Genomic DNA, 15,846 nt, shown 5'->3' with positions numbered 1-15,846 from the left:
GCTCCATTTCTCATCATTGTTGCCACACACCCCCCCCCAGGCTTCACACACACCATTCATTTGGCTCCTAAAGTACTTTCATCAGTTTCCCCCAATTGTATACTTGGTAAACTTCTTTACATCCCCCAACATACACGTCAGGTCCTACAAATTAAACCAAATCAGTTCTATGCAAAATATGAAGCTTAATAAGTGCCTGTACACCCCCCCCCACCCACACCCACACCCACACCCACACCCCACCCCACCCTTCTTGACAGGTTGATTCTCAGGTCCACAAGTTCCAATGGATGGAAAAAGGCCTCGGACAAAATGGGGCACTGTGTTAATCGACTGCCAGCTTGTCCTGCATCTCCAGAGGCCCGTCTGGCTGCTCCTCGCTCCTGCCCGACTCCTGCAGCTGCTGCCGACGCTGCACTTCAGCCTTCAGATTCTCCAGGTCTTTCTGGCTGCAGGTGGAAATGAGGCTACAATGACTGGCAGGTTGGGACTCGCAGCGAATATTCAGCCCTATGATTAAAGCCCCTCCAATTAGAAAACGGGAAACTAACACTCGGGACTGGTACGATTTTCCGCAGCCTCACCTGAGAGGAATGAAAATGATGCCGTTGATGACGTTAAGCTGCTCCAGGACACTGGCCATGGTTGGGGCTGTGAACTACAAGGGAAATAAAAAATTATTAGAAGCCCCAAAGAAACAGAGGAACCGCCATCTGCAGCGGGGGCCTGAAGGCACTGACTTTGAGGGGCATGATACTGGCACTGGAGCCGTTTTTGTAGATCTCATTCATAGTCCTCTGCAGCGCCACCGCCTGCTGCGTTAGGGTTTTCAGGTACTCCGAGCTCTCCTTCGTCTTCTCATGGGCCTCACCCACCTGGAAGCAGGTCGTAGGGTTAATGCTGAGCACCAGCACATTGCAGAAACCAAAGATCAGTTGCAGTCGTCATCCCTAATTTGCCGCGATAACGCTGCTAATCATGGCATTTCTCGCGTGAAGTAAACGCTTTACACCTCCCTCCAGCAGAGGGCAGCACCGTCGCTCACCTGGTTCTTGTAAATGGTGTAGCCCTCTTTCTCGTGCTGCAGCGCCGAGCGGAACTCCGCCTTGCTCTCATAGACACGTGCCACCAGGTGATGGCTGCGAGGCACACAAGGGGACAGTCAAGCCAGGGGCACCTTTGGCTGTGTGTATGGGGAGGGGGCGCATGGCAGGCAGCGATTTATCATCCATACCTGAGGGCCACTTTCAGGGACCGGGGCCCATGGTATTTGGTATTTATCAGAAGGGCATTCTCCAAAAACCGGAGGGACAGATCATATTCCATGACACCATGCAAGACCAGGCCGATGTTGCTCTGCAAACAACCACAAGGAGGCAGTGTAAGCAAGGAAACCACGTTCATGGGTGACATGGTTCAAACAAGAGCCCGTCGCCAACTTGACTAGCTGGTTACCAAGCATCACACTCGGTTTACCTATTTGTCACTCCCTCTATGACTTAAGGTAAAACCAAAAGCACAGAGGTGCTACACCTGGAATCACTTACGTCCAACAGCGCCATCTCTGGGTGGTCTTCCCCACACACCAGCAGCATTAGGTAGCGGGCACGGTACAGCAGTCTCAGGGCGGTGGACAGCTGCCCGTTGGCGAAGCAGTACAGGGCCAGGTGCATCTGAGGACGAGAGGCCCAGAGGGACGGCTTCAGTTACAGGCCGCAGGGGGGCGTCGGCGGGGGGGGGGGGCACGGAAAGCCGCGTCGGGGGCACTTACGTATTCCTGTATGCTGTTAGGGTGCTCAATACCCAGCACCCGTTCACTCATCAGAACAGCCTTCTGCTGGTTACTGAGAGCCTGTGGATGTACAATTAAGATCTTTAAGGTGGAATACGACAGGCAGACATCTGACACGGCTCCTGAGCAGAGGGGGGGGGTCAGCCGGGGTGCCATACCTCAGGGTGGTCGCCCATGATGTAGTTGAGGCGCGCCAGGAGACGCAGGCAGGCACATATCTCCACGTGCATGGCTCCGTAGACGTTGTTGAAGAGGTTCAGAGCTTCGTTGATCAGCTCACAGCCCTCCTTCAGGAACCCTGGAGGGGTAACCGGCGGCTTAGCGACTCTAGTCCCGTCTACCCGTAATACAAGGGTCGTAGGTCAAAGGTCATGGTCTAGCTGTCAATGGGATCTAGTATGCACTCTCATGTAATAGGCGTGGGAGACGGGTACATTTAGAGCTTAATTACATCCAGCAGTCAGCTTAGTGGGCCCTGCTCACCCTGCTGCACCTTAGCCTGACCGCTCTGGAAGAAGTGGAAGGCATCAGAAGCTTTGGGGTTGACATGCTTGACGACGGGGAAGATGTTCAGGATGTCCTCCTCCATGAAGGCCGGCTTGTGGCGACTATCGAAGTTGTACTCCTTCATCAGGACCTGACGGAACAGGAGGGGTAACTCGATACTGGACGAGAGAGCAACAAAACTGCACCCATACTGATTGAACCGTAACGAGTCACCGCTCAAGTGCTTTGGATCAGCGAGATAGGCGCGTCGGAGCCTGTCGTCTGGGCTGAGTGCCCGGCGCGAGGAGACTGAAGCCAACCTGGATGCCCGTTTTGATGGAAATCTCCCTCAGCAGGGTTATCTTCTGCAGCTTGTACTCCTCCACAGCCTGGTCCACACTCTCGCTGCAGAGACACATGTCATACATCTGCTACAGCAGGAATGACACAGCCTCCATCTGCTTGTCCAATTGTCACCCGACGCCGGATTTAACTTAGTACACAATCTTTCCTTCAGGAAAAGCTTTTTTTCCAGCAAGCTGAACCGGACCGGACCGGACTGTGCCAGGCTAGGGGGCAGGCCTCACCACTGCAGGTCGAAGTGGTAGTACGTCTTGGCTTCCGACACGATGTTCTTCCACAGCTCGCCGGGCGTCAGGCTCGCCCACGCTGTGTTATCGCCGCCACCCGGGACCCGGTTTCGGCGCCTGCGGTTCTTTCGGCGCGACACCAGCTCGTCCGCCGGAAGGTGAGCCACAGCCTCGGGGAAGGAGCTCAGGAAGCAGTTAAGGAAGTGGCTGACGGCCGCGGAGAGGGCAGACAGCTCCACGCCCTGGGGAGGGAAGAGCCGGACGGCAGCCGTCAGCAAAACGGCCCGTCGCTGCCGGTAACGTCTGGCCAACACGAGGTTCGCGGCGTAACAGGAGATGGGGGAACCGTTTCTCACCTGCAGGTATGTTTTAAAGACGTGCTTTGCACACCTGGTGATCAGTTCTGTAATTCCAATCCTCTGGGGGGGGCGACATAAACACAGGTTTATTTAGCATCATGGCTGCCATTCAGATTCCACACGAGGCGTCACTCACATAGATGTGGTCCAGCTGGCCCTTGGCAATGGCCTTGCCCACCACCTCCAGCACAGTGCCCAGGTAGCGGACATTAATGCCCCGCTGGTGCAGGGCCTCTGTGAGCGTGGCACCGTCCATGGGCAGGGCAGTATGGTCCAAGCAGTCTTTTACCTGAAGGAGAGGCACGAGAGGGGTCAGATGTCACCAGCATCATTGACATGTGGGCAACAGGCCGGGAAAGTCCACTTACCAGGGAGTCGATCTGACAGGACACCATGAAGGCAGAAGCATCCTTCAACAACTGCTTCTGTTTCCTTATGTCTTCCGCACTGTCGTCAGGGAAACGGACCCCTGTCACAGCACACATTACATTATTTATTTGTCTATCGATCAGATGCTTTTATCAAAAGTGATCTTTTGAGAAATAAGCATCGGTCAGTTGCTGGAGCAACTGGGGCTTAAGGGTCATGCTCAGGGGCCTAGCAGTGACACTCCGCAAACTCGGGGTCTGAAGGGTCCCGTGGACCATGAGCGTGAGCAGAAGAGCTCTCCTACGACACCGAGGCAGGCTGGCAGGCGTACCCGGGGAGAATATGTCTGGGTTGAAGCGGATGTCAAACGAGGTGCTGCTGACGGAGCCCACGGCTTTGCAGGCATTGAGCACCACTTCACGGCTCTTAGGATCTGCAGCAAAAGAGGGCAGTTAGAAGGGGAGGGGGGGCTTCATCATCACCAACAAAGACGTACACACCAAACAACAATTTATGGTATCGACAGCCGAGCGCTACCACACAGCCGACGGTGTCCTTGACAACGGGAAGGATCAATAACACACCTCCACCGGAGCCATTTTTCACACATTAAGAGCTGAACTCGTGCCAAGGAAGCAGGGAAAAACAACTTCTGTATAAATCACAGGCGTGCGGAATGAGCGGGGCTTGTGATACCCCCATGTGCCCCGGTCACAGGGCTGCATGCAGCACACTGGCATGGCAAAACCGCATTAAAAACTGATTTACTCTCATTTCCTATCATCCAACAAGCAGCAGACACAGGTCAAAGGTTAAATCTCAAGGGGAATGGGGCGGATATGCAATCCACATAGGACTAACAGGAAGTGGAGGGGGGGCATGCAGTGAAGGATGGAGAATAAGACAGCTGACATGCAGGCTGTACCCACGCCTTCCCGGAGGAGGGCAGGATAGGTACAGGGTCACAGTGTGCGGTGGGGGGGGGGGACAAAGGCAATGAAATAAGCTCCCCAGTAAACAGGCAAGGTGGGGATTACCCCATGTTCCTACACAGCCAATCGGAGGAGGAGAGGGTGTTCCTGAAGGCTCTCCACCCACATCGATCACCTGCTGCACCTGTCACTCCACAGGCAACTCAATCAGCCCGGAACATTCTCCTGTGGCTTCTTACCCTCCAGCGGACTCTGGCACTCCCCGTTCTCCACTGCCGGCCCGGCAGATCCGTTGACGGCAGCGACCTGGGACGAGTCCGGCAGGGGTGTCCCGGAAGCACCAGCTTCCCCCAGAGGGACCTCGGGCACCGCTGCCAGTGTCCCGCCCTCTTTGCTGGCCTTCTGCTGCATGAGCTGCAGCGCGGCCATCTTCATGAAGAGGAGGTACCTGGAACGCACCAAGCCGAGGCCATTTCTAACAGTGCCACCTCTCTGCTGCTCTCGGGGAAGCAGCTTTTAAACAAGCAGCACCTCTGCTTCGCCACAAGGTGGCACTGTCATGTTAATTACTAGCTGATCTGGCCTTCATGCTACTGCTGAAACTCCACTGATATGAGATCCACAGCTGTTGTATTTAAGCATATAAAAGTTCCAGCAGACCGTATGCAATAATAATAATTAATATTAATAAATAATGGCACTATCGATCCCCAAGGGGAAATTCCCTTTTGCCTACCCCGTCTTGCTCACTATGGACACAGACACACATGTAGCTGAGAATAAGGTGGGAGTGAAGGGCAGCCACCCGAAGCAGTGCCTATGGAGCTGGGAGTAACGGGCCTTCTGATGACAGACAGTGGCCTACGGAAGTTAATAGGGTCACTTGGCCAAGACGGCCCCCACCTGTGTTCCACGAAGGCCTCGATGAGTTCCTGCCGCAAGCAGGCCAGCCGATGCCGGTGGTGCCGGGGGAATCCCAGTCGCCTGCTCTCGGCGGGCAGCTCCTCGCCCTCCACGGGCAGGAAGTTGAGGTCAGGAGGGAAGGTGCGTAGCAGGTCCAGGATGTAGTGCCGCCCGTCATTGCCGATGATGCCCTTGCACTCGACAGAGGAGCAGAGCTCGGCGGCCGCACCCTTCTCGTTGAGCACGGCGTGCTGCTGCACCTTCAGAGGCCGGCTGGTCTTTTCCAGAAGCTCCAGGTACTTGGGATGAGAGACGACGGTCTTGCCGAAGTCGACAGAGCCGTAGATCACACTCTGGTCCTGCTCGCGCTCCAGGATGCCGGGGATGATGGATTGGGCAGTGACCCGGTAGCCGCGGTAATCCACCACCACCGTGCCGAGCGTGTACAGGCCCTCCACGTCCACGGCGCTGTAGGCCCGCACGCCGTTCAGGTCGTTGGTGGGCGCGGCGTGCGCGGCGCTGTCCCCGCCCAGCTCCCGGTAGTGGTCCCTCACATCAAAGCCCAGGCTGAAGAATATGTTGTTCCAGATGAACATTTGCATGCGGGTCTCCTCACCGGGATTGATAGCCATCACGTTGCCGTCGATCACCGCCATCGCCCCGCGTGTGGCTGCTGCAGCAAAGTCACTGTGCACCTGCAATTAGCGGATAGCAGTTAGCGTTGATAAGCCCCGCCCATCTGAGGGGGAGGTGCTCCTCCACTTACAGCCGGCTTACATTCCAGTGACCACACAATGACGTGGAAAAGATAACTCAAATTATAGTATATGGAAAAATAAGTAAATAAGTACTGTCAATGAATAAGTAAAAAATGACTAACAAATAACTGAAAAGTAAATGAAAACAAGTTTATTTGGTTGAGCACAGGTAAGAAAATCACTGTCTGATACGTTGTTAAATCACTGCATGACATGTTTATGCTCACAATCACTACAGAGACTGAGTGGATGTTGCCATCAGCCGGCATCAGCACTGAACCGCATACTGCTAATCCGGGGACAGATAAAATTCAAGGCTGACTACTGAACGCGCATCGTTATCACACCATCGTAAAGTCAGTATGACTTTACAATGAGGCACATCTGTACTCACAGCACATTAAACCGAAACGCTGGGGAGGGAGTCGAACGGCCAGGGGTCTCACCTTGAAGATGGCCCGTTCCCTGAGGAGTCGCTCAGGCAGGTTCTTACGGGGAAGCTCTCGGGTGGTCTGCAGCTCCTCGTTCCAGTCACGCGTCTGCCAGAGAGGTGACCGTTAGTTCCCGCAAACGGGCAGACTGTAAGGCCCTCACAGCCCCTGCATCGGCGTACCTGTCCAGGTATATGTTCCTCGTAGCCCAGGCGGGAGGTATAGGCGTCCTCCGCCCTCACGCAGTCCATGGCGTGGTCCACCTGTGGCGCGGTCCAGCTGTACACCTGGAAGGGGGTGGCTATTCTCTCAAAGGGGTGTCTCTGGACCCTTAGGCAGGAACCGGAAGGAATGCCACGGTCACACACCCAGAAAAAGTTGTCTGACAAGCTATTTTCAATGTGTTCAAAACTGTACTTAAGGAACCTTCAGGCCTGTTGAAGTAATGACTTAACAGGCCGACAGGTACAGGGCAAGAGATTTTTTTTATCATCACAGAAATTCGATTCCATCAAAAATAACCTTGATAACCCATGACTCCTATCTGGCTTTTTTGGCAACGACTGCTGACAGCCAAGAAGAACGAGACCGGCCCTGTTTTTCAGGCCCCAAGAGACACTTGCCTTTTCTTCTGCAGGGCGGTGAAGTTTCTCTTGAAGGTCGGGCTGATCTGGCTAAGAAGCTCCACCAGTGAGTGGCTCAGAAAGCTCGGGTTGGCAGGCTTAGGGCTGAAGGTGTAGGTGGAGGACCTGCAGTCGGTGGAGGTCAGGGATACGATGCTTTGTTAATAAAAATCACTGCTGTGCTGATCTTTTACATGAACAAATTAGTTCCTTCCCACCGCAAGAACTTTTGTGAGGATCTAGAAGTGACTGAAAAGGTACCTTTGGTAACTGCTAATCTGCTTACTCCAAAGTTTAATTTGTTAACGCTTAACCGATAAACCACAATAAAGAAATAGCAAAATGACAACCGCTAACTAGTGCTAACCGCTAATATGAATTTTGCTTCTGTTCAATGTTTGGCTCTGAACAACTTAAAAACTTAAAAAAGAGTGTTAAATTTACACCGAAGTCCCATAGACTAGAGTGTGATTACCTGGGGGTAGTTCGGACTTAACCAATTGGGCATCGTTGGATTTTGTCTCCAGAATAAATCTACTTTGAAATTTTCTTTCTACAGTCATGGCCAAAGGTTTTGGCAGCGACACAAATTTTTGTTTCTTGCAAACTTTGCCGTTTCAGCATTTTTAGATTTTTTTGTGTGTTTCTATGATATACTGAAGAACAATTAAACATTTCATATGTTTCAAAGGCTTATATTGGCAAACAAATCAAAAGTATGCAAAGAGTCAAAATTTACAGTGTTGACTTTCGCGATTTGCTCTGTCATGCCGGACATCAGCTTCTGGGCCAAATCCTGACTTGCCTTATTAAAGCTCCTAGCTGGTATTTGTGGGCTTCTGCTTGTCCACCCACTTAAGGATTGACCACAGCTTCTCAATGGGATTAAGATCTGGGGAGTTTCCTGGCCATGGATGTCTTCAGTATATCCGACACAAAAAAAAATAATAATCTAATTGGTCCGCTAATGTTTTCGAAGTTAGTGGGAACGCCGATCCGCTAACAGAAATGTTAGCTTCGCTAATTAGTGGTGAGGCCCACAATTAAGAACCAGGAAATTCAGTCGCGTCCCCACTGCAGGAACTCGGTCCGATTGTAGTTCCTGAGAAGAATCCTTGGTCCATATTTTGCATTCCGATATTTTCTCAGTCAACCAGGAAATACTGGGTGGGCGCTTATAGTGAGGAACACTGCTGACTGGTTGACCACAAGCACCGGCACAAACTTGGAAGTTACGCAATAGTGTGGGGAAACGCGCTGCAAGTACGGGCGCAAAATGAAGCAGATTGAGATGCAAAAAGAATTCCATCACATTAAACGCATTAAGGAATACATTATTTTGGTTTGTCTCCATATGTCTACAAAGGAAAAAATTTTAATTGCATCAGAAATTTGGCAACGGTCTTTTCTTCCATGCCCTGGTATTCCTTTCATATTATATAGTGGTGCTTAGTTATGGAAGTTTTGATTGATACCAGTAACATATTTCTGTCTAATGGCTGGTATCGGTGCTGATTAGCACAATACTTTAGCATCTTTTTTTATTCTGTGGAAAACAAAATCGATTTGCTGGCCAGATTTATTAAAATGTTATGAGCTGTATAAATGTAATGTCCCGTTTTGAAATAACCCATATTTTCAGACAGTTATTGGGGAGATGGTGCCGAACTAACAAAATGACTTGTTCATCCTTCACTGTTTTGAGGTTGCTGTGTAGTTTCATATGAAACTGACCGACGGACTTTTAGCACCTCCGACGCTTCATTAGCATAGAGGACACATGGAAGTGATCATGAGCTGCAGAAGTTCCTGGTCCAGTCAGCCCAGGAACTCAGAACCAGGTTTCTGATCTTCAGTGTGACAGTGCCTCGTGGACTGGAAGACGGCTTCAGGGTGACACTCACTGGTTGAGGTAGAATCCTCGAGTGGAGGCGGTGATGCTGGCGTGCTTCTCCTCCACCGTCACCACGTACAGGTACATGAGGTCACCATGCATCTTCCTGTTGCCTGGTGGGGGGTTCCAGCCGCTCATTGTCAGGACCTTCAGGCACTGCAGGGGCTGCCCGGGCGCCAAGAGAGCAGGCCTGTTAAAAACCCACGCCCCCACTACCCAGCCAGGCTAATTCACTCTTGCATTTACTCTGTACATTTATCACTGAAATCCCAACATGTAGTTATTATGGCACTTCCAGCACCTTCCAGTCCTTGTTCTGTGGCTGCAGGGGCACCAGTGGCCTGTCTTTACTGCCAGGGAGGATGTGCTCTGGGGGGGTGCAGTCAATCTGCTCCAATTCGCTGCCTTTCTTCTTGCGTTTCTCACTCTCTGTGCACCATAAGGGGTAAAACATCACACCAAGTCAAACTGTCAGTGGCACTTCAAAATGAGGAGAGACCCCACCAGGGCCCCATCAGTGAAGATACTCAGGAAGGAGAGAACCACCCCACCCCCACCCCAGACACTCACCCCCCAGGTCCCCATCAGTGAAGACACTCAGGAAGGAGAGGGAGTTGCAGTCCACCCCATTGTAGGCATCTGAGGGATCGAGGCTCTTCAGCAGGTCCCGGATATGCCGCACGTGGATTCGGGCCTCGCGCACAGTGTATGGTTCTGGCAAGGGGTAGCGGGCGAGTCAGCACTTCAAGAACAGCCCACACTAGCTGCCGTCACCTTGCCCTGATATCTCACCTTCCACTACTTTCAGCACAGAGCCTTCCTGGAGGCCCTCGATGGACTTCAGCTCAGCAAAGTTGTCCAGCACATTGCCATCCAGCTGCAGGGAGAAGCAGGTGCGGTGGCAGGTGTCCTCACGGTCCATCAACACCTGATGGATCTCCTGCACCATCTCCTGAGGTGACACCTGGGGGCGAGGGGAACGAAGAGTCATGGACATTGACTCTGAATATTTCCACAGAGTCTTCATGGCGCTTTCACAGGCAGTCACAGAAGAGCAAACAGGTGGTACCTGGAGGTCAAAGGGCTCCGTCCCAGGAGCCTGGATCTTGACAGTGAATCCTGTGTCTTGAATCACAATGACTTCCTGTTCATTGGGGTCCTCGCCTGGCTCCATGTCCCCACCTCCATCCTGTTTGGACTCAACCTGCTCAGAAGGATTGTGGGCCACTTCTCCATTCGTCATAGCCTTGCCTGCACTATGCCCTGTAAAGGTGAAATGCAGGGGGACTGAAAAATGACTGACACATGGCCTTCCCCTACGACACTACCCCAGGCATCGCCCTCCCAGAGTCGCCGTCATCCCAGTCGCTCAGCAATGGGCCATGTCCTTCACCTCTGCCTCATCTGAGTGGAAAATGGCCTCCATCGTAACTCAGTCAACCCTCACAGCAGAGCATGTGGGTTAAATAAGCAAAGGTGGGGGGCTGGCGGGGAAATCTCCATCCCATCATTCCTGCCCCCATCTGTGCTTTGGGCTTTAGGAAGTGGAGGGACACACTGTAAATAGTGTGACTGTTATTCAAATGGTCAACTGTCACCACCCTCAGTCAGGCACACCCGTCTCTGTCCTCAGTCCTTAACACTGCTGCTGCAGTGCTGGTAGACGAGAGTGGTCACAGAGCCCTGCATACTGTGCTCCACCCTCAGGCCTCGGCCCCCCAGTAGGGTGAGGGTCTTATCAGCGGGCAGGCAACCAGCTATCAGCAGGGACAGATGCTTATTCGGGGCTGCATCCCCATGCAGTGAGCCTGGTCTGCCACTGTGAGATTCCTCTGCTGCAGTGGAAGCTCTCCACCTGATCTCCAGCAGTTTGATATCACTGGCTGGGGGAGGGCAAAGCAAGCCCGGGTCCACACACGTGCATGTGGCCTTGGTTTGACAAGTTGGGGAAAAAATATGGGAGGACACCCCCCCCCCCACCCAACCCCAGCACACAAAACTACATGGGGAGCAGAAATGGAATTTCAGGGTTATTTAGTGCGAGTTTGCAGCCAATGGCTGTTTGCCCCCCCAGACAACTGGCAGCCTGTCCTTGTTTATGGCCAAAGGCACAGGAGTGTGAGGGTCAGAAGAGAGACAAACAGCTGCCAGGCCTGGGGGGTGGGGGGGGCGGCTGGGATTACAGACCAGAATCTCATTCTCAAAAAAAAAAATTAAAAAAAGATCAAACTTCGACTCTGAAAGCCGGATACCTGCAGGTTCGAGGCCGTTCAGATGAAGTGCCTGTAACGAACAAATTAAGAGGCAGCAGAGTGTCCCTTACGCCATGCGGAGCTCAAGGCCCAGAGCCGCAAATCGCCATCTTAAGCCCAAACCAGTGAGGCCGCCTGGCAGATTGCATGATGCTTATGTGAATCAGCTTGTAACAGGAAGGTGGGTAGATGAAGTCCCACATGGGGCCTGACTGCAGAGCTGAGTTAGGCATGTAACCAACACCGATACAGGAAGTCCTCCCGCTGTCCAGTATTACTCCATATGATGGAAGATTTAATAAAAAAAATACCATTATTTAAAAGTAATGAATTCGACAAACCAGTACAATGTTAATGTATCATGAGATTACGGGGTGCATTTTGCACCTGGATACCGTCAAACAATTCTAACTATTTTAAAGAGATAATCTCTCACGGTGTCCTCGACTTCCCCCAGCCCCCCTGCCACCATCATATTACAAGCTTACATCACCACTGTGGCCTAATTCAACTGATATTGAAGGCACCAATGCCCCCCCACCACCACCCTGAGTCCCCAGTCATAAATAACCAGTGGGGGACCCCACTCAGCGCAGCAGGCCGATGGCACGAACAGGCTTCCGTTTGGGCCGCTGGACTGATAAAGATAAACAAACGAGTCTCTTTGTGAAGGACACTAAAGAAACACAGTTAAACAAACAAAGAAAGGAGACCACAAACAGGGGGGAATATCCCATGAAGCAGAGCTCTGCACAAAACAGACGCATGAGGACAAAGTTCCTACCACAGATCAAAGTGAGGCAAGGCTGGAGGTGTTGCAAAACAGGAGGCCCATGGTTAAATATAGCAGAGAGACGGGGCAGACCTTGCAGCGGGGGAGACTACATGCTGCCAAGCCCCCATCAGACAACAGCACCATCCTTCAAGAGTCCCTGCCTTCACCTTCGACAAGGTGCCCCCCTTAGACATCAAGCAGCCCCCACGCCCCTCGACCGCCCTACCCATAGCCTACATCTATGAAAAATCAGGTGCATTCTTTTCTACAAAGACCACAAACCAAAGCAGCAGCTCCTAAACAAATCTGGCACCAAAAAGTCGTCATTTCCCAGAAGAGAGCAGCAACAGACTCTGGGAACAAGACTGGGAACGTTTGAGAAAAACACTGTAAAGGTCCTCTTCCTCCTTCCCCCTTTGCCCCTGGATAATTTACCAGGACAAACGATGCTGAAGCATATAACTTAAACAGTGGAGCACAGGCACAAAATACCACAGCACCTTTAAGACTTCCTGCAAAAACCCAACAAGAATCTCAATTCTGATCCATACCAACAAAGATATCTCTGGTCATCCTTGAGTGATAAATGTTGGTCTTAAAAAGACTCAGAGGAAGGCTCAAAACGAGCATGGGCTCAGATTTATAAATCACCATGATATTCCAACACATTTGTAATCTTCTACAAAATCCCTGACAATGGAGAGCCAATGTACAACTTACCACACTGAAGGGGCACCAAGTAACAAAATAGAAGTGGAGAGACCAGAAGTGCTTAGTTAATGTCCAACAACCAGTTCAGCTGAGCTGTGTAACTCATTCAGTAAGCCAAAGCAAGACAAGGGCAATTCGGCAACACATTTAAAAGCCTTGCCTCTAGTTAAGTCAAGTTAATTTATTTGTATAATTCATTTAAAAATAAGAAGAGTTGAAAAAGAAGTGTTTCCCATGTAAAACGCAATTTAGTAAGCGATGACAGAAACTACAAACAAAAAAAACAAGTGGACTGAGGACTGGCCTACATTCTGGGGATTCAATTTCACAGTTTGGAGCATGTTGTGAAATCCCCTCCAAGGCAAATCATGGACTGCATTCCTTTGTTTGCTTAGACGGCAGATTAATTCCTCAACAATCCCCTAAAAGAGCAGGGAAGAAATCCCCACAGCACACAACCATCCAGATGCCGGAGGGCAGACGATAGCATTGAAGTTAATGGTCAACGTGGCTCCCATGATCGAAATCCATTTTGCTCAACAGTTGGAGCAACGTCATAGTGAGAAGTGCACCACTGCATAAAGACACTTAAAAAGCAGAAGAGGAGCGCAGAGCTAAGCAGAAACGATGCGCGCTGCATAAACGCGCACCAAAGGAGATGCACATTACAACATTGAAGTTCCGGCTCATTTACATAAAAACACCACCCAGTACAATTTAAGCTTCTTTTCATCCATTAGGAAAAACAACCCGCTGTGACCGCTGAAAGAGATTCAGGGGAGTTACACAAAAAAGAAAAAAAGAAAAAAAAAAACACTGCACTTTCTGTCGCATGGTCAGCCACCACTGGGCAAAAAACCCCACAACGGTACATATAGAATGTTGCAGGACAAGACACACAAGAGTCTGGAATTCTACAGCTTACCGAAAATCCTGTAAATGGCGACAAATTTATTTTGTCAGAGTCTTAAAAATAGTAACACTGCAGGTGTGTCTTTAAATACAGTTTGTGTTGTTACATATTTTAAGATCCACCTGACTTTAGCGCGGCTATTTAACATAAACAGAACAGTACAATAACGTACAACAACGGTGATTTTAAAGATATACCTGGAAAGTGCAGTAATAGATTAAAAATCGCTGCCAAGCTGACAGCTCTAAAGGGCACTTCAAATGACCGGTGCCAAGTAAAGGGGTGACATTCAGTAACACATTTAGCGGAAGCCCCATGTTAAATGTTCTAAAGTCCAGAAAAATATAATATAATGAGCTTAAAGCACCAAAGCAATCAACCTCCCTGTCAAGTCTGTCACGAAAGTGGGGCTAATGTCAGAGGAATGAAAAAACGTGAAGAAAGCACGTTCTCCGCTAGAGGGAGGGGGTAGTATTTGTTCTGCATGAAGTACAATTGCATCTTTACTCATGGGCCCCCAAATTTATAAAACTAAACTCGTTTAAACCGCAAAGTTAAAAAGTTGAACTAAACCGTTTAAATTTACAACAGAGAGAGATCAATGCCGCTTATATGTGACGTTGCCAGCTTAAGCACACGATGCGGGGTATGCATCTTCATTTTAAATGACACTTACCCGCCTGAGGACTCCTTCTGTATGTTTAGTGTAACCTTCTCGGCATACATGCACCATGACTTTAACCGAGGCGCGATTTCCTCTTCCGGGTCGCGGAACGGACGATCTCATCCGTTAAAAATACGAGTGGGAGTCCAGAAGAAAAGTTCAGCGTGACTGGGTGAACTCGCTCAGCCGTCACACAGAACTGTTTCGCATCTAATCAATAACGTTTTAACCACACTCTGATTATTATCGGTTAGATTATTGAAGTACACCATATGTTCTTTGAAGCATATACAGTTGCGAACCCTCCTATTCTGACTTCAATTGTTCGCTTCCACTGAAGGTGACCTTCAGTTCATTCATGCTTACCCCTGCTACACATGTGCAACTTCTTGCTAGCTAGTGATCTGACTCCGGTGCTCATAGCTGGTTATTTCGGATCTCATTTTATTGGAAGCCTTTCGGTCTTCAGAAGCACTTAATACTGCTAACGCTCACATTTTATAAGAATTTCAAGGCTAAATATGTAATGTCCAGAATTCTTTTCTAACATCTAACAGTCACCATTACCTGCAAATGAATCTAGACTACCTAGCAACCGTGCAAGATCATATATATAAAGCATTTACATAATTACAGTTCGCTCAATTTCTAAGCTTGCGTGTCATAGCAGTTCCTTCTTCCTTCATTTATACTGGTCAATGGGAAGGTTAATCGACGCGAGTTAAGATCCCAGTCGACCGACGTAAAAACATATAACAGTAAGCATCATAAATACGTGATGGGGTTTTGCTGATTATTGCTCTGACAGTAATTAAATTACATTTGCGGCTAATAAACTGACCTCAACATTAGCTGGAGCTGTCAACCTCAGAAATACACTGGGAATAAAAACCATTAATAAAAGTCATACATTGACAATGGGCTAGAATGGGCGACATAATACATGAAACCGACACGTACCACAGGGATCCTTAGGAGATTCTTTCTCGCTTTCTCTGCTGTCTGGACTATCTCCTTCATCTGGCAAATTCATCTTTTTAGTGCTGGGCACAGTCGCCGGGATGTCTTCCGTCTTACTGACCATGATTCTCTCAGTCGGAGGTTAGCTATGGAGCTACGGTGCTTCAGACCCAGGTAAGTCGCTCTGTGCAGTAACGTGATTTTACGGAGTCGCCTTCTTGCGCCGGCTTGCTAGCTACATGAAGAGGGTACGATCTTACAAAAACAACTTCCCAGGAAGGACAGACCTGGACTTAACAGTCACACGTGGTTTATCCTCCTCTTGACCCCTTTGCCTTTGGCGTCTACCACCCCCAAAACGTCTTAGTACGGAAAACCTATAGTGTCATTTTCAGAAAACGCGTTTTTCTCCATTTCGTTTCACCAATTTCTGC

At 50.1% G+C, this 15,846-nt stretch overlaps 1 protein-coding gene across 2 annotated transcripts; it reads right to left on the bottom strand.

The window, feature by feature from the left end:
- Positions 1-243: 243 nt before the first annotated feature.
- On the bottom strand, positions 244-15,769 carry cluha (clustered mitochondria (cluA/CLU1) homolog a). 2 transcript variants are annotated; one of them, XM_049003606.1, is made up of 26 exons: positions 15,413-15,769; positions 10,207-10,400; positions 9,930-10,101; positions 9,708-9,851; positions 9,439-9,566; positions 9,148-9,302; positions 7,244-7,369; positions 6,803-6,950; positions 6,636-6,728; positions 5,432-6,126; positions 4,768-4,976; positions 3,928-4,029; positions 3,596-3,696; positions 3,364-3,516; positions 3,225-3,287; positions 2,866-3,110; positions 2,599-2,683; positions 2,276-2,429; positions 1,951-2,090; positions 1,772-1,852; positions 1,548-1,673; positions 1,235-1,356; positions 1,046-1,139; positions 741-875; positions 585-658; positions 244-449 (listed from the first exon to the last, which is right to left on the bottom strand). In XM_049003606.1, exons 1-26 carry the CDS (start codon positions 15,534-15,536, stop codon positions 326-328), a joined length of 3,987 nt encoding a protein of 1,328 aa, XP_048859563.1. In that variant the 5' UTR covers positions 15,537-15,769; the 3' UTR covers positions 244-325. The 2 variants fall into 2 exon arrangements, with proteins under 2 accessions (XP_048859563.1, XP_048859564.1); XM_049003607.1 differs by lacking the exon at positions 15,413-15,769 and adding an exon at positions 14,465-15,118.
- Between the last annotated feature and the right edge of the window lie 77 nt (positions 15,770-15,846).

The sequence above is a fragment of the Brienomyrus brachyistius genome, unplaced genomic scaffold (genome assembly GCF_023856365.1).
Source record: "Brienomyrus brachyistius isolate T26 unplaced genomic scaffold, BBRACH_0.4 scaffold85, whole genome shotgun sequence".
Taxonomy (NCBI): Eukaryota; Metazoa; Chordata; class Actinopteri; order Osteoglossiformes; family Mormyridae; genus Brienomyrus; species Brienomyrus brachyistius.
The sequence above is the reverse complement of the archived record's forward strand: the minus strand, read 5'-3'. Positions and strand labels throughout refer to the sequence as shown.

Coding starts and splice junctions, on each gene's coding strand:
- cluha (XM_049003606.1), bottom strand. CDS start 15,536: ATGGTCAGTAAGACGGAAGACATCCCGGCGACTGTGCCCAGCACTAAA. Junction 9,852..9,929: donor TGTGCTGAAAGTAGTGGAAG/GTGAGATATCAG, acceptor ACCCCTTGCCAG/AACCATACACTGTGCGCGAG. Junction 3,697..3,927: donor CCCAGACATATTCTCCCCGG/GTACGCCTGCCA, acceptor GTGCTGTGACAG/GGGTCCGTTTCCCTGACGAC.